The 24078-nt window shown below is 38.9% G+C and overlaps 1 protein-coding gene across 10 annotated transcripts in view; it reads right to left on the bottom strand.

The window, feature by feature from the left end:
- Positions 1-20763, bottom strand: part of syngap1b (synaptic Ras GTPase activating protein 1b) — a 189856-nt gene extending 169093 nt beyond the window's left edge. For all 10 annotated transcript variants that reach the window (XM_076890232.1, XM_076890234.1, XM_076890240.1 and 7 more), the window contains exon 1: positions 20361-20763. In XM_076890232.1, coding sequence (XP_076746347.1) covers positions 20361-20382 — 22 coding nt within the window. In that variant the 5' untranslated portion in view covers positions 20383-20763. The remainder of the gene's footprint in view (positions 1-20360) is intronic.
- Between the last annotated feature and the right edge of the window lie 3315 nt (positions 20764-24078).

The following is a 24078-nucleotide window of genomic DNA, read 5'->3' as shown; positions in this document are numbered from 1 at the left end:
ATTCCTTCATTCTTCACAGCTCACTTTTTACCAAGTATTTGTTGCATCAAATCCCCACACACAAAGACACACATGCACACTCCAAAATATTAGGAACACTTCACGATACTGAGCTCCAGCATCACTGATTTGTCTTCTCTGATTCATCCCCAACATCACTCTACCATGGTTAGGCTGGTTTTACTGTAGCAGAGGACATGAATAAAGAGTCACATGATTAGTCTGGTATGTTTACTGTACAAAAAAGGCAGGTGTTCCAATTTTCTGCCAAAACAAAAAAAAGAACGTTCACTTAAATACACACACGGAATTACATAAAGGAGCATACAGTCACAGGTACACAATAAAAAGCCCATTAGATACTCTGCCATTTGCAAACACAAGGGTATTCATGCATGCACCCGCATACACACACACAGTTACGAATGAGTAAAGAGCAGAAGTTGAGCTGCCAGAACACAATGTTGAGCTCACAACAACTGATGAAGCTGAAGAAAGAAGGTGCTCTGCAGCCACCTTTGCATAAGTAATAATTAAAGATCATATTTTGAGTAACTGTGATTCACCACCTTTTATTTTTTAAATTAGAAAACAGCACGAGTTATTTGCATAATCACAGGCAATCTTGCAAAAAGAGCCCCATGTTTGTTTTATTGCAAAATTATTTATTTCTGTTTATTGTTCTCAGAAACGTGTGCACACTGAGGATCAAACAATTTGCTGGTCCGTTTATGTCTGTGAGTATTTGTCCAGGTGATTCAGCTTTTAAAACACTAATTTAAAATTCACTATTGTTTTGATGTTGTAAGTCAGTGTTGGGAGGTGTAGTTCAAAACAGCATAACTAAAGGAAGAAGAAATTTCATATATTTTATGATCAGGATAATCTCCTTCAGTTGGCATCAATTAATGCCATTTTGACAAAGCTGCTTCCATTTTCTTTGGCAGTGACACAGAGAGTTATGGAAGTAGTGAAACATATCTGCCACAGTAAATTGTCATTTTTCTGTCTGCAGGGTTATTTTAACCAAAACTATTGTTGGGATAGTTAGATGTGTATCAATATTATGTATAATAACTCCACAGTCTGAGAGGGCATGAACATAAAACTTCTGGGTTTGATGTTCATGCCCTCGTGCTGAGCAGTTTTTAATGGTGTATGTGTTGCAGAAGGCCGCTACCATCAGGGAACACCATTGCCGTGGTTTGTTGGGATGTCGGTTGTTTGGACAACTGCAACATTTAGGTGGCTGTGTGTGTTAAAGTAACACTGAGATGTCTGTACTGCAATGAGCATTGTTCACCTGTCAGTAGCTTTATAGTTATGTCCATGTATTCTTTAATGTAGCAATGTATCATGTGAAATGCAAGATCTTTGTTTTTGAATAATTTAACTGAATGTAAACACGCTAATTTGGATCACATCTTTTTTTGTCTCTCTAGCATTTTCTCCTCATTGTTTGTATTTATTTCTTGTGCTAACAAGCCCAACAAACAAAAGAAAACCAACAGAATTTTTTTAAAAGAATGGCAAATTACTCCTTTTTTTAATATATGATAATTTTATTTCATGCTGTTTGTGATCTTTGTTTATTCGTCTAATCCTTAGCTGTTGTTTTGTGCACATTTTCTCGCTCAGTCTTTATCAGGTTGTCATTATACCACCTCAATGTTCTTGAGCCTTCATAGTTGTTTTCTTCTTTCTGTATTTTTCTCATCTTTTAGCTGTTTTGGACTCAATGAGTAATTTAAGTGCCTTCATTAGTTTACCTAACAGCTACTCAATCTCCATTTTGGCTGCACTTGGGTCCACTTGATTTGTTTCACAGAACATGTGACATCGTACCCTTCAAAAAACTTGTTTTTTCAGTTTTAGGAAAAAGGTAAAGTAGCAAAAAATCAAACACCCATGATGACATTAAGTTTCTTACGTCAATTCAAAACAAACGCAAACACTACATGAGCCACAAAAATTATTCACTCTGACTTTCTCTTACACCCAAATTCGGTTCATAAATTGTCCCCAAACAGTTCTTTCTAGTATGAATGATGTTTTGTTTTTTGTGTTTTTCGAATGATTTCTGATGACCCCCCAGTTGTGTTGCTCTAGATACAAATTAAGAAGAAATAGCTTTGGGACAAGCTAAATTTTGTTACCAATTTTTACATATTAGCCAGATGGTGCTGCTGCATATTTCTCATTATTTTTTTCAAGATGTAATTGGATTGCATTAATTAGTCAATTATGCTACTCGTCATTTGTTGCATGCAAAAAAAATGTAAACCTACACTTTAGCTATTAGCAGTGGCCCATGGTAAAATTAGCCATGCATTTTACCTGAATCCTTTAATCTCACCCTTCCTGATTATGTAACTCCATCGTCCTCTGGCTCTTCCTCACTTCTCCACAGCTGGTGCCAGCAGCAGACTCCTGTGAGGTTACTAGTTGTTGCTGGCACTACTGTTCATGGTGCAGCAGCACCAACAGCTAATATGTGGGTTAATTTGACACATTTTGCTGCATTTATTTTTAGTTTTTATTGTTTTCTCTCAGCTTTTCAGCTCTACCTTTTCGACACTTCTTCCACATTAAACCTTTTTTCTACAAGCTGTGTGAGCGCACAGCAAAGGTAGGGGAGGGGCCAGTCGCACTAAGACATTTAATTGGGCAATCCAGTGTCAGTAATAAAAAATGACCGAATGGGCGGCTGTCAGTACTTGTGTTCGGCCGGTGCGCTCAAAAGTGTGTCGGGCCACCGGTAAAAATGCCCGTTATGCCAGATTACCAGTCCAGCCCTGGTGGGTTTGTGATAGCAAGTCTAAGCTGTTTCTGGCATGTATCCAGTTTGCATTTCATTTCTTGTATTTCCATGCAATATTATACAAGTAATTCCACATATTTACCCAGAAGTTGTACAAAACAATGTTTTTCTTTTCTTTTTCCTTTAATTGCAGCCTTTGTAACAGAAGTAACACCATAACTGTAACTGTAACGTGATTAAGGAATTCAGCACAGTAATAAGTTGCAATACTATATTAAAGAAAAATGTGATACAAATACCAGCTGTGAATTCCAGTTTTTCAATTTTAATATTATTTTTAATTTTATTTGTTAACCTATTTGTATTTATTAAGCATGGATACTGCATACTGCATGTTTCACTGCCTCTCTTATTAAAATTCCAGAATGCTACTGCTTTGGTACTGTTATCTATGGAAGCCCGTTTCCGCCACTAAAAAAAAAAAAAAAAGGATCCATAACTCAAAATTTCGAGTTATTTTCTCGAAATTTTGAGTTTTTTTCTCGAAATTTCGAGTTATTATCTCGAAATTTCGACATATTAACTCAAAATTTTGAGAAAAGCAACTCGAAATTTCGAGTTAGCGCTGCCAATCAGTAATCTACGTGAATGACGTCATTTCCATGTTACCCGGAAGCTGAAGCCCTCAGCTACAAATGCTACAGCTAAGCTACCGGTATTACATCCAGTCGTGAATGCACAGATTGCTGAGTGTTTTCAGCCTGGCTTCACAAATGATGAAATCCCTGTGTTATTAGCTGAATCACATGGTGTTACTATCAGCAAACATACTTTAATTTGTTGGGATCCGTTTTTGAGTGCGCGGTCCTGCACCATATGCTTCCGGGTAACAAGAAAGCGACCTCATTCACGTATATTTTTGATTGGCAGAGCTAACTCAAAATTTTGAGAAAAGTAACTCGAAATTTCGAGTTATGGACACTAGCTTTTTTTTTTTTTTTAGTGGCGGAAACGGGCTTCCATAGTTATCCGCTGCCACTTGTGGACAGTGTCAAAAATATGTGAAGCAAATGTAAGAAATGTAGCCAACTCTTGTTTGTGTTTGTGCTGTTGTTGGTCTTTTTGCTTTGCCCCTGCTGTAAAAAAGACAGAACTAATCTGAGTAGGAGAAAATTGCTACTGGCAGGCATGTTACCTCAGAAGTTACAAGCAGTAGTCATTCCCTTTCTGGTTCTTTCAGCTAAACAGCATTTCAACTACCCACACCATCACTGACTCAGAGGTGACATTCTTTTGCCTTGCAGAAGGACTGCAGGTAAGTGTGACTCTGTAGTGTCCATATTTGGGTCTCTGTAAGGATAGCTAGCTAAACATGTACAGAACATGAATGGAACCATGTCTGTACTTTATCTGTAACTTCTTAATCAGCTTAAACAGTGCAAATCTTTATGTAAACTGCAATACAAAGAAACCCAAACAGAATAAAAATGCTCCATATGACACAAACACACCTCCAACAGCTTTGAGTCTGATCTGAGACCATTTATAAGTTTCTTTTTCATCTTCAGTTTGGTTACCTTTAGGCACTCAAGATACTTGGATACAAGGAGTTCCATCTCATGCATGTTTTTATACTTTACATACACAGCTGAGGTTGTTTAATTATACTTCATTATTATAACAAAACTGTAGGTTATTCTCCTGAATGACTCTACAGAAACTTGTTAGGGAGCAAAATAAGAATTCTTTTTTCAGCTAGAACATAGTCAACTTGTGTATGCGATCCCTCCCAGCATCAACATCTAACTTCCAAGGTAAAAAGAACACATAAAATGAAGAGCATAAGGTTACTTTGGCTGCGCATTTCTGCCTTTCTGAGTTTATGTAAATGCCTTTGGACGTATGCTACCATGCTTTCCAGAAGTGGTACAGCGTCTAGGCTGAACTGGTTCTCTGGGTTGGGGATCGTGCAAAGAAATAGTTGCCAAAGAGATAAGATAGCTGCCGGAGGAAGAAACATCCATAATATATTCATCACCTTAGTGGATGTCACACTGTTTTATTTTAAATAATTCAGTGCATATAAACACCAGACTGTATTAAAATTACCTCTCATGTAATGAATGAAAAAAATGTGTACTGCAGCTGATATATTTCGCCTAGCCTGACATTGTTAGCTCGATTTAAACAGAGCTACATGTGGGTGTGAGACAGAGTGATGGTGCTTTTATACATGTTCAGGTCAGTATGGAGGTGACATCAGCTATGTAGACAAAGACACGTGTCACTGTGAACTCATTCACTCGTCCCATTTAATGTTAATGATAATGTCAGACTCTTTGAAGTGATGTCACTGTCAGCTCCGCAAGAGTTAGACGCTATAGTCGTGCCGCTTTGCTACTAATATAAACCGACATTTACCTCCAAATGGAAGCCCATCCAGCTTCCCTGCAAGCCAGACATAAGCAGCGGGCTTCCAACGCGCAGCAGCCATTCCTGCCAGATGCCATTAAGTCACATCTTTACTCCAAAGTCATGGCAGGTTAAGTAAACATGCAACATTCTTTTCTCCCTGGAGGGACTGAGAAGTGTGCTTGTGACCTAAAGTTTTGCTGGTTCACATCTGCAAGCCTGCTAAAAAATACAATAAAAGTCCTGTAAGTGACATATTATCTCCTCATCCCACAACAACAGTCATCAACTGGCAAAGCTGCTAAACCCCAGCAGTTCAAACAGTCCCTAAATGGGGTAACAACATGAATAAAATCAGAAGGGTTGCTTCAAAAGAACAGGTGGGATATGCTCGGCACACCTCCCCTAGAAACATAAATGTTCCAAGAATTCATTCATAAAATTGCAAGATATAAATTTTCAAACTTAGTCCCAGCAGAGTCAGGATCTCCATAAATGTGTTTATTGACTCATTCACTGTTTTGCGATTTCCTGCTTTCCCTTTGCATTACAAGACAAACAGAAACTGAGCATACGCTGGGTGTTTATGCTGCATTTGTATGAAGTGCATGCTCTGTCTTTAGGGGACAGCTTGGCATTCATATTATGCAAGTCAGCTCTTCCTGTTTCCCTACAGTACATTATCTCCATGTCTGCTCTCCGCTCTGTGAGTTTATTCTGTGGGTGAGGTGATGACATCACTTGAAAGATCAGACACATACCTCGTCCTCGATTAAACCAGTCAGATAATAGAGTCCTCTTATCATATCAGATGCTTTCTTTATGTGATAGATTCCGCGAGCAAAAGCGACAGTGGCCTGCAGACACCGCTGATGAGAACAGACAAGCGAATGAGAGCTGGACACAAATTTGACATCCACTTTGAGATCAATGCACACCAAACCTGTTTTTTCTTTCTTCTTTATTTTCTTTAACCTTTCTTTACACCATCTGCAGTCGTGTCCAGAATCTAAAACATACAAATTTCACCGCAGTTTTCTTTTAAAATTCCTATTTGTAATTTTACAGTTAAGATCTAGTGTTATGCTTTAGACCTCCCTCGGTCCTTGAAGCAAAGGGTAGTTAATAAAACCTCACATGTCCGCAGCTGCATACGCTCAGGTGTAAAGTGCTGACTAAACAATGCATTAGCACTGCAGTACATCACTTGGGAGGCACCACAGTTTGACACACAACAACATCTATATGCAAAGAGTCTAAGATTCTCCTTTACAGGAAAAATGTGTGCTTCAGGTTAGTTTGTTACTCTACCAGAAGATAGTATACTGCCAATATTTAGCAATCTTAATTTTTTTCCTGAGTCATAATTAAGAGTCTTTTCGCAACATTAAAACAAAGTAATTTAGCATGTTTGTGTTTCTGTTGTTGAGCACCAAATCCAACCAACAGACACTGTTGCCTAAAACAAACTTGAAACTTGTGACCAGTCGGCAGAAAGTATAAGCTCAGCTTGCAACTCCATTTAGCTAAGTTAAATGTAAAACGCTGCCCTAATGCACAAAGATAATGACCTAAAATCAAGTACTTTCTCAGTGTCTTATATACAGTCTCCTTTGAATATTCATATATATACTTTGAATCTACACTCTATTGATGCACATGATATGGTCCGTCAATCTAAATACATCATCCATCCACTTCAATATCTATTTAACTGCAGACCATACAAGCAGATGGATAAATACACTGCGTTAATATCTACCCATATATTGATGGCGTACATGAAAAGTCATATGGATATTGTCACCACATAGCTTCTTGGTCTTAAAAGTGAAACAATTACAGAAATGCCTCAAGCTAAAATTATTTATAGGTAGCAAAAGCCCATCCTTCATCCCGTATCTAGTGGTGACCAACAAAATTCCACCGCAGATATAAAGTTCACTGACCGTTAAGTTACATTAAACAGAAAGAACACAGTCACGTGAGACGAGAAAGAAATGCATTAAAAATAGAAATGCATAATCCCCCTGCGTTCGGATAATGAATACAAAAATGAAAGGGACTGGGATTTATAACAATTTCAAAAACCATACAGATGTTAATAATCGCTGCATGTGTGACGATGTTCGTGCAAAGTTTCATTGTGACTGGCCCACCCATTAAGGAGATATATAAATAGGTCATCCATCTTTTATTTACGGCCCATGATCAAAATATATGTTTTTATCCATCTGTCAAAGCATTAAGGAGATGTTTATCTATCTGTGTCTGTCAGGTTTCATGTTTTAGTATTTCCAAGTTTAGGTTTTTTGTTGCATTTTAGTTTTTTGTTGTTTTATAATAAATAGCTTGCCTTATGTTAACCAGTTCCTGTTCTCCTGCATCATTTGCATTTGGGTGCTCATTCATCTCCACACGATCTGCATCCTGCAGGTCTTGACAGTAGACTCCAACCAGAATAGTTTTGCCTTTGAAAATTTTGAGGAGTTTTAGAACCAGTTCACTTTCTCAGTGGGCGGTGGTTGTTCCCTTTTCATTTGGAGGAAAAAGTGAAGTTCAGGCAAAGGATCTACAGTTTGGTTCATGCCTGGCCCCAGTATGCAGACTTATTGCCAACCTGGCTACAGGAATTTGTCTCCACCATTCAATCCCCATTTTCACTACAGCAGCACCCCACCTAAAACTCTTCACAGTCAGCCATCTATTCCCTACCTCAGCAACGTTCCACACAAGCTTCGCAGCCACGCTGTTCTGCAGCAGGGATAGCTCAGTAGGTAGAGTGGTGGCCCCATGATCGGAAGGTCGGGGGTCCGACTCCACTGAACAGCTACCCTGAGGTACCCCTGAGCAAGGTACCGTCCCTACACACTGCTCCCCGGGCGCTGCATTGGTGGCTGCCCACTGCTTCACCGGGTGAATGGGTTAAATGCAGAGGAACTATTTCACTATGGGGACTAACACATACACACACACATCTCCGTCACCAAAGCCCTCAGTAATAAGAAGTGGTTTCCTGAACTTATTGCCAGACCTCAGCTCTCTAGCCTCAACATCACCACAGCAGTGGATGAGACCCTCCTCTTTACCGCCTCAGCCTGATCATTCATTACTTGCCTCTTTCCTGGCAGGAATGTGGTCGAAGGATGAGGACTCGGCCCCCAATACACCTTCAGCTTCAGCGGTGCTCCTCAACCCACCTTCCATGACTCCTCCAGTGAAACCAGCTGTGGTGAATGACAGCATTTTCTCACCTCCAGCTTTCTCTCAGGCATAAGATCAGCTGAGCACCGACCTGACACAGGAGCCAGGGTGCTCAGCCGAGCTGCCCCAGCCTCCACTTCACCGCCTGCTTCAGGAACCAAGCCACTGGGTCCCTCTCTACCTGAGCTTGAAGGACACCCATCACCAGAGCTTGAACCAGAGCTAATGGGTTTCTGTCTGCCTGAGTCCAGGGGGTCATTAGAGCCTGCTTTGTGCCCTGTGCAACCGCAGCCTGCTCCATATTCAGCAGAGGTCTCTGCGCTGCCTGGTCCTGCACCGCTTGAGTCTCTGTCAATGGCCTCCAACGAAGCCACCCGAGGGTCCTTGGCCCCATTGAGTCCGTCACTGGCCACCTGCCAAGCCGTCTGAGCATCTGGCTTGTGTTGTTGGCCACACAGCTGGCCCTCTGAACTCCTTAGTGTATTCCGCTAGCCAAGCGCTTGATTCCAGAATTGGTATATCTTTGTTTTGGACTCTCCTGTAAGAGACAAAAAGCTACTTTTTGTCTCTTACCATTACCCATGGGGTAAGCTGTAGAAATATAGGTTTTAGAAGCAAGCATCCCTGTAGCATAGATTTGTCTCCTGCTTCAAAAAAAAATTATACATATAAATATTTTTTTAAAGTGTAAACCACGTGTTAACAATCACAGCACAAATATATCCATAAATAAGAAAACAGTATAACAGTGAAAACATTAAAACGTTAAACATTAAATGAAATTAATGGCCTGGCCACGTGTGCCCTATTTATGTAGGCAAGAGGAGGCTGCACACCAGCACATTTCATTTTAAGATGATTAATATCCATGTATTCTTTTATTTAACACCAAACATATTCAACTGCAAAAGGGAAACCAGCTTAGCGCACGGTAGCTCTGTCATATGTTCATGTTCCGTGTCACTGCATGTGTTACATAAAGTCTGGCTCCAGGACTGCAAGGTCACAGTGTTGTGGCAAACCACTTGGATTGTAGTATCTGCAAAGCAACCTTTCACCCACAAATAATGTCAGCATGTGCTCGAGCTGGGAGCAGTTAGAAAATGTCAGTAATATGATTACCAGAGCACAGTGCATGCAAATACAGCACAGAGAAATTACCAGAGGAGCTCATCTGATGCAACTTTAGACCTCTTAAAAGGGGCACAGTAGGTGATATATTTCTGTTTTCCACAGGATTACTTATGGTAGCAATCTTAAGACCTCAGATCATTTTAAGAAATGGGACACTGGGTTCGATTTAGACTGGATCACAAAAACACATTACAATGCCAAAAATGGCCTCTTTCCTGCAGTGTTCCTTAGATTGAAGCATTTGTTTCCCTCTGTTCTTAAATGGGCCCAGCAAATATTAGATTCTCCTGAGTGAGCCTCGCAATTTCCAAATTTAAAGATGAGAGTTAAGCGAGAACACCAAATTAAAAGTGTGGTTTTGGCATCCTGCAAGCCGTTCTCATCACCATCCATCGGTACCTGTTTGACAGTGTCATTAATCAGAAACAACAGTTGTTCCATTACATTCATTTGCATCTAGAAATACACCTGTCTTCTTTAGATGACCAACGCTCATCAAACATAATCCAGATTTTTGCCCTTTACACAAAATGGAAATCTTTCCCCGAAACATTATAACCATCTCTGTTTTTGATCATTAATACTTTAAATAATGGCACATCTCTTCAGTGCAGGAACATGCCTGGATTTGGTCTGATACAGGAGAGAAAGGCTCGTGTGTGGGACTGTGTGAAAAGGAGGCTAAATTTACCATCAGCTGTTGAGTGAGACTGCTAACCTTTATCAGGTCCTTTTAGTGGAGGTAAAACACTACCACACACATATTACACACAGTGACACAAGAGAGACATAAGCGCAGGGGTACACAGACAAATACAGTGCACATAACCATTCTTGTGAAACTTGCAGATAACAAATTGCTCTCATCTGCATCTAAAATGGATGCAGAACCTACATAATCTACTTTAAAAATTTGGTTATAAAAGCTTTCAAATGGAAATACAGCTTACGGAAATTTTGGAGTTAAAATGCACAAAACAAGGGGATGAGAACAGGTTTATTCCCAGGCCATAAATATAACAGCTGGAATTTATGCTACAAAATGATACAAAATGATTAACTATGAAAATAAAGCTAAGACGGCTAAAGGACAGACAGGAAGTGGAGTGCTTGTTTAGCACACGGTTTTTAGTTTACCGTCGATCATTCTAAAAGAACACGAACACGTATGTCACAATAAAAACAGTCTGATGCTGCTACATTCAAGACTTTAAATTACTTTGACGCATTAGTTTGTGATATTTTTCTCATGAAAATTAAACTGATGTATCATAAATTATAATCTTTTGGGTAATATTTTTGTCAAGACCCCCAGGAAATAAAATATTAACACAGCGTATAAAATTGGCGTAGAAATGTGAGATTTTCATGCTCATATGCAGTCCTATGCCCCTGATACAACAGCACTGCAGGAAAGCCTTCATATTGTTTTGTATTGGACTAAACTCAGAGTCTGTATTTAAATGTCTAGGATTGCAAAAGTTTTAGTATCAAAATAACCTAAAGTAGCTGAAATAAAAATAGTCAATACATAATGTCCTTTTTCAGAATTGTAAGCATGTACTATAACTTTAATGTTGCAGTTGGAGATTTTTTGAATTATTTATATATGACTGAGCGTATGAAAACAGCATAACATAGTACATTTATATTTTAAATTCTGCAAAATAATCGCTGTATCTATAAAATAAAGAGTATGTGGTATAAATTAAACATTTTCATTCAAAATATGGCATAAAAGAAGTAGAAAGCAATATAACACAGTGATACTTACATTAAGTACATTAGCATTATTTTTAATAATATTCAGAGTTTATTCCTATCCATGCTCTTGCCCAGTGAGTTTTGGTACTGTGAGATTAAAGTTCTCTAGTCCACTCGTAATAAAGGTGGTGGTGGTTAGGTTATTGAACAATAAGTACCTAAATAGGTTAAGATTAACCCTGCACACTAAAAAAAATGTTGCTAACCCAGTGCATTAAAATGGGAGACCAAAGGGTCCTTCAAAAGAATGCATGTGCAATGAAATTGGACTGGAAGACTCCGATCACTGTTGCCTAAACCCAGCACGTCACAGCACAGACACTAAATAACACTTGCTGCATAATATTCAGTTGCCAGGAAATCAAACTAAGCAGCAGTTTTTGACCCTGTGGAAATGACAGTGGGCTGGAACAACCTAATCCCTTCACAACAGGACTACAGATCAAGCTAAAGTATGCAGCTATGCCTTTACAGAGAACCTGTGTTGTTACCAACAGAATAGGGAAACCGTCAATGACTCCCAAAGCAAAGGGCTTAGCAGTATTAAAGAGCAGTAAAAGATACTCTGATGGGTTAAAATGGGATGAAAGGGGCCCTTGATAAAAATCTATGTGTAATGAAATGGGAGTAAAGTCAGTACTGAAACACAGGTTCAGGTCCAATACTTTGTCCCCATTGTTTTTAGAGTTTGATTAATTTATTTCAGCAAATTTTTGTTTGTTTTTCAGTCACTGTTTAGGAACTAAAAGCTACTTAAGTTAAAGATAAGATCATGGTTTCTGTTCATATATGTCCTATTATTACAATGTTTATTGCATGCTGGAAAGCATTTCTGGCAAAAGGGCCAAAAGACAAACTTCTCTCACCTGCAGCAAGCTTCTTGTTAATTTCCTCACCACAGTGATCCCACCTAAACATCCAACAGTAACAACAGCAGCTGATTTTTTATTTTTTTACATTCACTTACTCACCACAAGAGGTCACTTATGTAAATGTCATTTTAACATTATAACCCATAAACAGTATAGCAGTATTATTAAACAGTAAGCAGATCAGTCCTTCCTAAATGTAACACAAAGTGAAAGAAAGGGGTTTAGGACTCAAACTACATAGCAGATGATTTTCTCTGTTATTTGTTTTTTGTCTAGAAAAATAACAGTAAAAAGGTGAAAGTTAATGTCCAAAGAAAATTCAGATTACTGCACCAAGACAGACATACGTCCTCACAAGACTAGAACTATGAATTAAGACTCAATCAAGAAGTTTACACTGCAAAACACAGTGGTTAACTTCAGCACCTAGATTCCTATTTTGTGTTAAAATTGCATAAAATTAACCAATTAAACTAAAATTTAAAGATTCATAAGCATAGAAAATAAATAAAATTAAAAAGCAAGTACTGTGGAGTGTGGTCAGAATATAAAGTGCAATTAGTTATGCATACTATTGTAAGATATTCAGTATGTACGAGTGTTGTTATAATAAACTGTACTTTTGTATATGAAAAAAAATACTATATTGTGTGCAAAATTGCAAATGCACAGGTCAGTATTGAAAAGCAACAGACAATCACAGTTCAGTAACTAAAAATGTTTGGCATTTATGTTAAAACAGAACAGTAATAGTAAATAATAATATCAACTATTATTCATACATCATTATAAATAATTATTGTAATAATTAATTATGCATCAGCTCTAAATAATTTACATTAAAATGTATTTACAGCCTGTTCAAGTCCATAAAGAGAGAATCACAGAAACCTACATATTCTACTACTCTATTTCATATTTTAATGTAGAGAATGATGCTTCAGGTTAATCTTTTATTCATTTAATTTCTCTGCCCACTTAATCCTTTTCTGGCACACCTGGGGCTACAGCCTATCCCAGCATGCACTGGGCGGATAGCAGGACACCGGGCAGGTCGCCAGTCCATCACAGGTTGAACACAGATAGGCAGACATCCACTCACGCTCACATTCATACCTATGGGCAATTTAGAGTTCCACTCTCCCTGACTTGCACATCTTTGTGATGTAGGAGGAAACAAGAGAAAACCCACACAAACATGCAAACTGCGCAGAGAATGAGCCAAGGATCAATCCTGGGTCTTCTAGCTGTGAGGTGGTAGGGTAAAATTGGTTTAAAATGGAGCACTGTAACAAAAAATAATTTCCCCCAGGGATCAATAAAGTATTCTGATTCTGATTCTGATTCTGATAAACCACTAAACTGAATTTATGGAGGTGTTAGCTCAGGATTAAACCAATGAAATGAAATTTACGTGCAAAAATATGCACATAATTGTGTGTGTACTGCAGTTTACTGTATATATATTTTTCATTTTAGAAGCTACAGTCAAAAGCACCTGTTTTTTCTTTTGTTTGACATATGACTTATGAAGGATTATGGATTATTATTAGTTGCAGCTTAGTATTTAATCTGTTGTGTCCACTCTGCTTACTCCCTTTTACTTTCATGTGTAAATTTCACATTAGACATGTAAAAACAGCAGACATTGCTCTATTTTCACACTCTTACTTATTCTTAAAGATTCTGTCACTAAAATGTTTCAATTTAAATCAATTTGTGTTAATAATATCACCTAAAATTAATTAATTACATTTTTTTTTTTCAAACAATGCACCTCTTCATGCCCCCAAAATGGCACTTTCAATTACAACACATCCTAAATGAAAGAATAGGTCAATTGCCAAAGACTAGTGAAACAACTTATGACAAATTACACTTTCAGATGATGCGGAGTTGGCGGAGGCAGAAGTCAAACACCACCCAGAACTCTGGGGTTTTGGCAACACGTCTACCTCTTGTGAAGCAGTGTAAACACAGACAAAAACCACAGTCACAGGATGAGGACAAGGTCATAGCAGGACAAAACGCAAGGCTTTCAACCAGGGCATTTAGGCTTGTGTCCCAAGTTCACTTACAGTTTCATTTTTTTAGATCGCTTTAACTGTTTTTATTTGTATTTAGTTATGTTTAGTCAACAAAAGCTCTTGGTTAGGTTTAGGTAAACTTTACTTGAAGGCAGCTGAATTTTCACATGACTCATGAGACCTGGGAGAACGATGACCTGCCAGCTTAAAGCGTGTACCCGAGCTAGCCCCACAGGCTGCTTGTGAGGGTTCAGAGCGTGGCTTGCTTTTTGCCCTCTTCAATGTGCTCTACTTCTTATGGTTGGTTAAAGCTGGTTATGGAAGTATTTCACCTGTGAAGTTTTTCCTAAATGTTTTCAGGGAGAACTTCCCAGATGGTTCCATGTAACAAACCATTCGATGTATCAGGTTGTAAAACAAAATCATGGTTTGGGTTAAATTAGCTGAGAAGTCAAAACTCTGCACAAGCTCAGTTGCTCAGTTTTTTGTTTGTTTGCTTGTTTGTTTGCAGACATTTGTTTTATAAAAAGTTTTAAAGTTTCTTGGAGCAGAGGTGGAGTAGCACGCAGCAGTATAAAACATATGGAATTAAGTCAAGATCAAATGCTTCACAATTAAACTTTATTTGAAAGAATTTTCAGTTCACTGTGTAACGTGATTTCCATAAGTAATACAGCCGCTTCATGCTACTAAACAGGAGACTGCAGCGCCTCTGCCTTGAATTTACAACCAAACAAATACTGTAAAAAAAAATCACATACACAGAATTATACAAACACACACATATAAACATGATGAGATAAAAACAGAAATACACCTGAAATAAATGACTCTACAGGAGCCCTAATTAAACACCCAGCAGTGCAGTATAGCCTTATTCAGTCTGGTGAAGTCATTGAATGCAAGACTGAGCAGAGAGCACTATATACCTCATTCAGAGATTGATAGCCTGACACTGAGGTTTAATCCAGCTTCAGGCTTCAGTGCACCGAGATGTTTTCTTTTTTATTTATTTCACAGGCCATTATTTTACAGCCTGTGGTATCAGCCCTTATTTTACTGGCCCTCCAGCTATTTCAGGGGGGATTTATAAAAGGTACTTGAAATGTACCACTTTGAATGCGCATGTCAAAAGAAACGATGGGCCTTTTTGGCCTGGCAGAAAATATTGAAAACTATGATTTTCTTATTAGGTTTCATAAAAAGTTCACCTTGTGAAGTCATGCCAGTTTGAAAACTTTTACTTTCAAATTAGTGATACTTGAACAGGCAAACACAATGATAAAAAAAAACCCTCACTGACCAGCCTTGCTGAAATGATCAAAGTTCAGTAATTATATAATGTGAAATAAAGTTGCAGCACTCTCTGAGAAAGTAATGAGTATCACCTAATAACATGAATTTAGTCCATCCATTGGTCACAACATGACTCATACTAATGACATATGTACAGTAACTTTGCATGCTGCCTAGGGTGTTTGGCTAAAATCTCAGTTCTGAATCACATGGATCCTTGGTGTTGGATGACATCATGCCTGCAAGATTATGAGCCAACCATATCCAGAGGGAGATCATTATTCCAGATTGGCAGCCTTCTGATTGGCTCCAGAGACAAGAAGCAGCTCATCCTGACCTTTTTGCTGAATCCTGACAAGATCAATCAAAAGCCAAGACATTCTCTCCCCCTGCACTAACCCATTGAGTCATTCCACTCGTTCTTTGCAGCAGAATTAAATTACCCATGCACCCAAAGTGCAGCTGAATCTAAAAAGTCACTGCTCCTAGCGACTCAGTTACAGCAGCCTCATGTTGTTTTCCCAAGAATGACTAAAGCACTATAGGCTCTTATAAGATAAGGTCCCAGACAGTCTTTACTAAAGCTAGTTCAGTGCTGGGCAACAAATAGGCAAACAAATAAAGAAGATGTGCTGAACACAAAAAAATAACAACTGGACTAAGCAATAGTTCTTTGCCTGTATGAATCTATAAATGGCTCAAACTATATGCAGATGATGCACCGTACTTTTGTGGCACTGAATGCATTTGGCTCCAAAGAAGATAAAAGATACAGTTGCTACAAAATAGCAAATCAATTCTTGAATTATCAGTATGTCAACTTGTTATATTATTATTGGATACATATTGTCACAATTTGTGGTGTAAATCCAGTACCCGCAATTAACTTTTTAACACACAAGCTAAAAGGCCTGGTACCCAATAATATATTTATGTTGCAAATGGAATAGGATGTCAGAACAAGAGCTGAAATCAATAGAGCATCAGTTCAAACCTGAACGCAACAAAATTTGAGTTCAAAATTGTACTGAAACTATTAAAGGTACTTAAGGCTCAAACATAAAAGCACCTCTACAGGTTTTACAAAATAATTGATCCTTAATCATTTAATCAAATTCCTCATCCTTCGCAGAATCTCAGGATCTACTTTTTTAAAATGACTACTTGCATCAATATTGTGGCAAATCTACCCTCATTTGGTGCTTGATGGATATTTAGTTTTGGGGTCTGTGTTTTATGCTGCTGTTGTCAGTTATTGATTGAACAACAAAGTGTTATAGACATTGAAATGGATCCCGGATAATATATGCCTGAACAGGCTTTGTCAGCAACTTGTATGATACACATTATGTCCTTATTGACTGGATCCTAATACATAAAATATTATGTGAATAAACCAATAAAGATTATTGATTGACTTTCTAGTTTTGGGCAAGAATAATGACAGGACTGGTGTTTTTGTTTTCAATATCCAGACATTATAACATGTCTTTGACCAAGAAGCTTCAGGGATACTTGAAAAGGCGGAAGGCACAGTCTGCTTTGACATTTAAAAGTGCTGACTTGCCACGTTCAGCAGGGATTTGGCCGGCAGATTTAAAACATCCCTGAACTTGGACATGGGATTCTTTGATTCCAAAAAAAAAATCAGATTAAAAAAAAAAATCAGAACATTAAAGATCTGTGAACAGGTCTCCAGATGGAAAATTCAATCCTACACATGTGATTAAAAACAAATCACTTCAGCAGTGCATTCATCATTGGTTGATCCTGCCGCTAATTTTACACAACACATGAAAAAGACACCATGAATCCATCTTCAATAAACTCGCCGCACCACTGGAAAATGAAAGGGCTGTCTCCTTTGACAGACCATCTAGTGCACAGAGCTACATGAATCTCGTGCATGCAGTACTGTAATAGTCTAACAGATGATGGTTCTTGGCACAGCCTGAGCAGTGGAGGGGTGTAAGACAGTCCCTTATGTCACATGGGAGAAAGAGAGGGAACGAGAAGGACAGAGAACAGGAGTGCTGCAGTGCATTGGTGGTGTGCTGTCTCTTTAACTACGGTCATGCTTGACAGGAGCTGCTGTATCAAACTACTGTAAAATCGACAAGGCCAGGGATGGCTCAGTGGATGGCTTCTTGCTTCCACAGAGTCCATCAGCACTCAGGGATACATCCATTGTGGAGAAGGTTAAGAGAAGGAGAGAGAGGAGACAGCAAGGAGGTAGAAAACGATGTGTGTGAGAGTGAGTGGGTGGATCAGCATGAGGGGGGGTCGACCACAATGGAAGAAAGTGAGAAAGGGAAAAAGAAGGAGAAAGAGATAGACTGAAAGAAGGTGTGAGTTTAAGAGAGCGAATGAGGGAAGAGAAAGATTTAGCCAAGATAGGAAGGTCCATCTCTGCTGCTGCTGCCTGCCTCCCACTAACTGCCTGTTCATCTGAGCCGGTACTTGGCATGACTGCAAATGGCTTGCTTGGTACATTAGATGAACGCGTTCGTCAGTATGGGCTCAGATACATCTGCAAGCTTGTTGAGGCCCCTTTCTCCCCTTATGTTGATCTGAATCTCATCTCAAACCCATGTCACGCTAATATCAGCCATCTTGCCACATATTTTATCTTTGAATGTTGAGTCACTGTGCAGCAATAAATATCACTCAGTGTTACATAATCTCTTTGAGCTGCTAATCCATAGGTAGACAAGGAAGCGGGATAGAGTATTTATCTGCAGAGTTGGTAAACCAACATATATTTGACAGTTTATTTGGTTGGTCTATAAAATGTGGAAACTTCCAACATTTCATCTTAAGACTGCTTCATTTGCTGGACACAGTCAACGATATAAAAGAAAGAATGGCAGCATATGTTTCATAATTCAAAAGCTGAAACCTGCAAACACTATTAAATTCTATCCACGATTACAGAAATGACAGATTTTTAAAAATTGTGTTACATTTCCTATTAACTGACAGGGAACTTTTATCCAATTTGCTATAAGCGGTTAAACTACAAAATTTTAGTCATATATTAAATATTCACTGTAAATGACGGCATAAGACAACGCCTTTAAACTTGTTCATTTTTCAAGCATTCGGCTTTCTGTGTTATTTATAAGACTAAACACAGGTTAGCTCCATAAAATCCAACAAAACAATGCTGAAAATAAAACGTCTCTGCGATCACAGAGAAAGAGTACTCAGTGCCGTCGCTGGCAGGTTCTGTAGGTGCAGCGCTGTGCTCACAATTTCCTGGCAATGACTCCCAGAGTGGGCTCTCTCTCTCTCTCTCTCACACACACACACACACACACACACACACAAAACACAGTGGCAGAGCATCTCACCAATATTATGCAACCAACATCTATAGCTGCACTTGCACAGGTGGGCATTTTAGCCATTATCTGCTGTGCTCTGAGGGAATAAAGAGCAAAATCAACCAAGTTGGCTGCCACAGTTACATTTGGTCTCTCTTTTCACGCGCAGCTTAGACGATGACTTCGGGGTCACAGTGAAGTCCAGGAGCTGACAGCTGGGTATTTCGGGTCGAGATTAGTCTCCATTTTAGAGGCACACATTCTGTCCTACAAAGGGTTACAGGTTGGTGAGTGTGTGCTTGCATCCACACATGCACCATCACTCGCTCTCACCCTTACAGTCACATGCAGCACACCTCCACTCTCTCCTGAACCCACACACTGACTACACACTGCTGTCTCTCTCACACAGATACACACACTGCTACAGTTTTACCCTCTTTGATCACAGGTACTCACACAAATCACCCCCAGTCCTTCACGGCTTCTCCAAACTTTGCGCTGGGCGTTACATTTCACTCTGGTCTGACTTCAGCTATCACACTTAAGGGACCGTGCTTTTCCCAAATTAGACCCTCTAATCACACACAAAAACACACACACTGCAAATTGAATGTTACGACTGGATAGATGTGAGGCAGCTCACTGCAGCACGCCTGCTCACATATAGCATTAGTCACAATTGCAGTGCAATGATACCAAGGGAATCTGCCTTTACCGTACACTGAAGCACCTTTCACCCACTCACACTCGAATATGAGGGCATAAAAGTCCAAGAACAATGAAGTAGCTTCTTATTCTGGTCATCTACATATTTAGTTGGCCAAAGTTTTTGCACACGGAAAGCAAGATACAGACTTTTTAGGATACCAACAAAATATCAAACATATTTCATGAAATATCAGAGTGAAAAGTCCCTAAGGGGCTATCTCGCAAATTGTATATGAGATTAGAAGCAAATGAAGTAATAAAACCACAATCCAGTACTTCATACAACCCTAAGAGTTTCTATGAGCACATTACACTAATTCATGTTTTTAATAAGCCTGTAAGTATGATAAGAGCAGTATAAACTCCATTATATATAAACAGTAGAGATGCTGCACACTCAACTAGCATCGTGTCGCTATAAACTCCTTACACTCTACAACACCACAGGATCATTAGTGGAATATTACAGCGTTTTTGGCCATGATCGCAGTGTGAGTGCTCTCAAACAGAGGAATGCTTTTGCAGGAGAAGACACTAGTGCACATGCATACCTTATTACGATACTATAATTACCGCATGCACAGCTCCACACCACAGACGCTGCGCGGGATCCGTGTGTGCTTGTGCGTGCGTGTGTGGGTATCTATCTACAAGGCACTCTAGGCTATCTCTATGCACCTGTCGGCTATGGTGCTTTTAGATATGCCTATTTCATGTGACAGAGAGGGAAGAGAGGGACAGAAAGAGAGAGACAGCGAAAGAGAGAGAGAGGATGGCGAGGAACGGGGGAGGAGGACAGAAAAGAAAGATGCAGAGGGTGTCAAAAATATCAAAAATATTAGCTCTGACTTACCTTGAAAGGGAACATAGGACATGTTCCAACTGCATTGAACGTAGGCTTTGCGTCTCGCTCGGCGGTTTCTCGGCGTTCAGAAGTAACGTGGAAACCAAATTACAAATAATTCTGAAAAATTAAAATAAAATTAAAAAAAACCACACACGCGCGCGTGTGCACGGGATTTACTGCTGTTCACAGTTGGAGTCGAAGAAGAAGCCAATATTCCGCTGTTATAAAAACTGGCATCATAATCCACGACCGCTTATAAAGCCCCGGTTCCCGATGCATAAAAAAATACAGGATGCAGAGATGTGTGTGTATGTGTGTGTGCGCGCGCGCGTGTGTGCATGTGTGTGCATGTGCGTGTGTGTATGTGTGTGCGTTTATTTGCACGCTGCTGCTGAGGTGTGAGGGTGAACACGAGTGAGTGTGTGTGAGTGAGTGAGAGAGAGAGAGAGAGAGAGAGAGAGAGGGGGGGGGGGAGAAGGGGGTGGAGGACGAGCGCACGCGCGCATGTGTGTGCGTGTTACTGAGTGTGGGCGCGCACGTTTCCCAATATCTATAACCTATCTTTAGCTTATGCATTTTACATTTTGTGCTCGCCTCGTGGAAAAGGAGGATTATAATAACGTTGCAGGAGTGTTAATTCATTATAGCCACTGCTTCAGGCTACTGTAGGCTGTGTGTGTGTGTGTGTGTGTGTGTGTGTGTGTGTGTGTGTGTGTGTGTGTGTGTGTGTGTGTGTGTGTGTGTGTTTCTTATGATTTTTACATTGCCTACTTTGATTCTCTATCCTATAGATACGATTAACAATCGCTTACTTATTATCATGAGTACAAACTTACAGGTTATTTTACATTATTTTTTATATGTATTTAAAATATACATAAAGAAAAACACAATATCATGTTAGAGGTGATAAGGCCAAGCTAATGTAGTTTTCTGTAAACCTGTTTTGGCTCTTGAAACTCCTGCAGACCTGTTGAAAACACACTTACTGCAGGTAACGTCCAACCTCCCATAAATGCTGACATTTCAGATTTCAGTGGAATTATACTCGAGTACACAACTATTTCCTTTTCACATTTTAAATAAATTCATTCATTTTCTTTTAAAAATTGAATAACGCTGGATTTCGACACTTGACCAAACAGAGGAACTGCATCAAGATAGGAAGCTGTGGAGCCAAAATGGCGCCTTGAGATGGCGTATGCTGCATTTGTGTAACGTGGGAAAATAGGAATGTTGAACTATTGAACGTAATTGTGCAATTTAAATAATAGATGGAAGTTTGAGTTATGAGTTGTGTTGTTTTAATCAGTTCCAAAAATATTACACAGGGTGCTTAGATAACTATATATTAATATTTATTTTATTTTATTTTTCAAATGTTTTCATTTTTTTTTTTATGCCTCAGTGTAGACTATTGTTGAAGTTATATATCCAAAAAATAAACAATAAAAAGTGATCGTTTACAAGTGGAAAACAGGGACCAGATTTATTTATTTTTCTATGATTGTGTGCATTTTAGGCTCCACCTCTTAGACACCCTAATTTGAATAAGTAGTTGGCTAAATGGATGAATCTGTGAGTCTAAAAGTAATTTAATCAAATCGATAATCATTATAATTACTAATGATTATTATCATTACAAGAGCACAAAATAACACCATCATAAAAACGAAAAAAAAAAAATCAGTCTAAACAGTGGGAAATAAATGTAAAAATTCCTGCTTTCTATTCTATAATAGTTCTAAAACCAGTTTAAAACAGATGAGCAGCAATGCTGCGGCTGTAGGGTTTTCAGCACAAGCTTTCATTAGATAACATTTTGCACACTTACATGTCCTATTTGCATGCTTGAAGGTGCTTCAATCATTGTGGACTTCACAGCTTCAGAGGGACGCTGAAGACATCAGAGCGCAGCGCCTACTTCTGGGTCACATGTTGAGACGTTGCCGCTATCTTGTGGTCAAAACGAGCAGCTGCAGCTTTGGCCATTAATGAAAATAAAACTAAATATAGGGATTTCAGGAGCACATTACATGAGTTGCATCCTTCAAAACACTAATAAGTGTCCATGCTAACAAAGGAAACTAGTGTGAAAGAGAAGAAGCACATCCCCTGTGACCTGCGATAGCAGATGATCACAGAAACGTATCACATATTATTAAAGATGACAGAAGGATTCTGGTCCCTTCTTAGATGGAATAGTTTCAATTAAATTCTTCGTGTTACGCACCTGCGCAGTAAACAGGTTTTTCTCCCCCACAGCAGCTGTTTATCCCAGTAGGAAAGGCACAGGTGCTGCTAATGACATTAACAAAGGCTCTGTTCACTTCGAGTGTCTCAATGAGCTACGGTACAGTGGTACAGCAGCCTCGATATCAGCCTCTGCAAACTAAAGTAGCTCAATCATTCATTGTTAATTTTAGCATGTAGACAATTTCTTCTGCCAAAAATGTCAAGTAGCACACCTTCAGACGGCAATCACAGGAACAAAGAAGTTACTTCCCTCAGACTCACTGACTATTTTGAGTAGCAAAGAGCTGCTGACACACAAGTATTTTATTAAAATGCAAGAGGCTTTATGTCAGTGCAACCCAGCAGCTATAAAAGGTAACAGTAAATAAATAAAAAAATAAATAAAACAGTAAGATTTTCAACCATTAATGCTTCCGCTTCTCAGAAATAAAATATGACGCAGGACTTAGAGTGATATGTGGCATTATTCTTCAGAGTCATTATTTGTTGCCTCCATTCATCTTAAGTCTCATTGTAACTGGCAAGAACACAAAATAAACATCTGTCATTCCTGTTGGCAGCAACAGTAAATTGTCTGCCAAAAAAAGGAGTAGTTAATCCATCCTACAGGACACATTTGGCTGTAATACAATTTATCATCCCCATCAGACTAATTCGGGGGGATTCTCACAACATTGCATGATTTCTAAATACAATGGTACAAAGCAGCTCAATAACAGCCTCAATCCACCTCTTCTTGACTTGGAAAGTTAAAAGCTTGACCACTTTGGAGAAGTGATGATTTTCTGCCCATAGTTGTTTACTCCAAATAACTAGTAAACTGTCACACTATGAAAATATTACCATTCTGTCATGTTTTGGAAAAGCTTTAGTGGAAAATGTTTTTCTTTGAGTCAGAATCAGACATAAGTGGGGGAGCATTTAATGAAAAAAACATGGTATTTTAATTCTTAAAGAGAGAGTTATTTTTCTATTGTTTTATAACATCAGAAAGTTCTTTTGAAAAATTGAAAAATCATCTTAAGGTGGTAAAAACCAGACTGGACATCGCACACCACTGCAGATATGTTTTGGTCCAATATGAAATTAGTGATATAAAAACACCTGTGTAGTCCTGTTAAAAAAACAAGTACACCCCATGATTCAGCAGCTTGCACAACGGCTTTTAACAGCAATAACCTGAAGCACTCACTTTCTGCATTACTCTGTCAGTCTCTCACATTGTGGAGACACTTTGACCCACTCGTCTTTATAATGTTTCTTCAGGTCACTGGGATCTGTGGGGATTTGTTTATGCTAGACTCTCTTAAGGTCTCACCACATCATTTCAGTCACGTTGAGGTGCATTATGGCCCAAAACCTTCACTTTGGTCTCATCTGTCCAAAGGTTTGTTCACAGGAAGCTTTGCAAACCTATGATGGGCTGTCATGAACTTTAATATTTAACATGGTAACTGAGGCCAGTAGA

Source organism: Maylandia zebra, linkage group LG11 (genome assembly GCF_041146795.1).
Source record: "Maylandia zebra isolate NMK-2024a linkage group LG11, Mzebra_GT3a, whole genome shotgun sequence".
NCBI lineage: Eukaryota > Metazoa > Chordata > Actinopteri > Cichliformes > Cichlidae > Maylandia > Maylandia zebra.
This window is presented reverse-complemented; position numbering and strand designations above follow the sequence as displayed.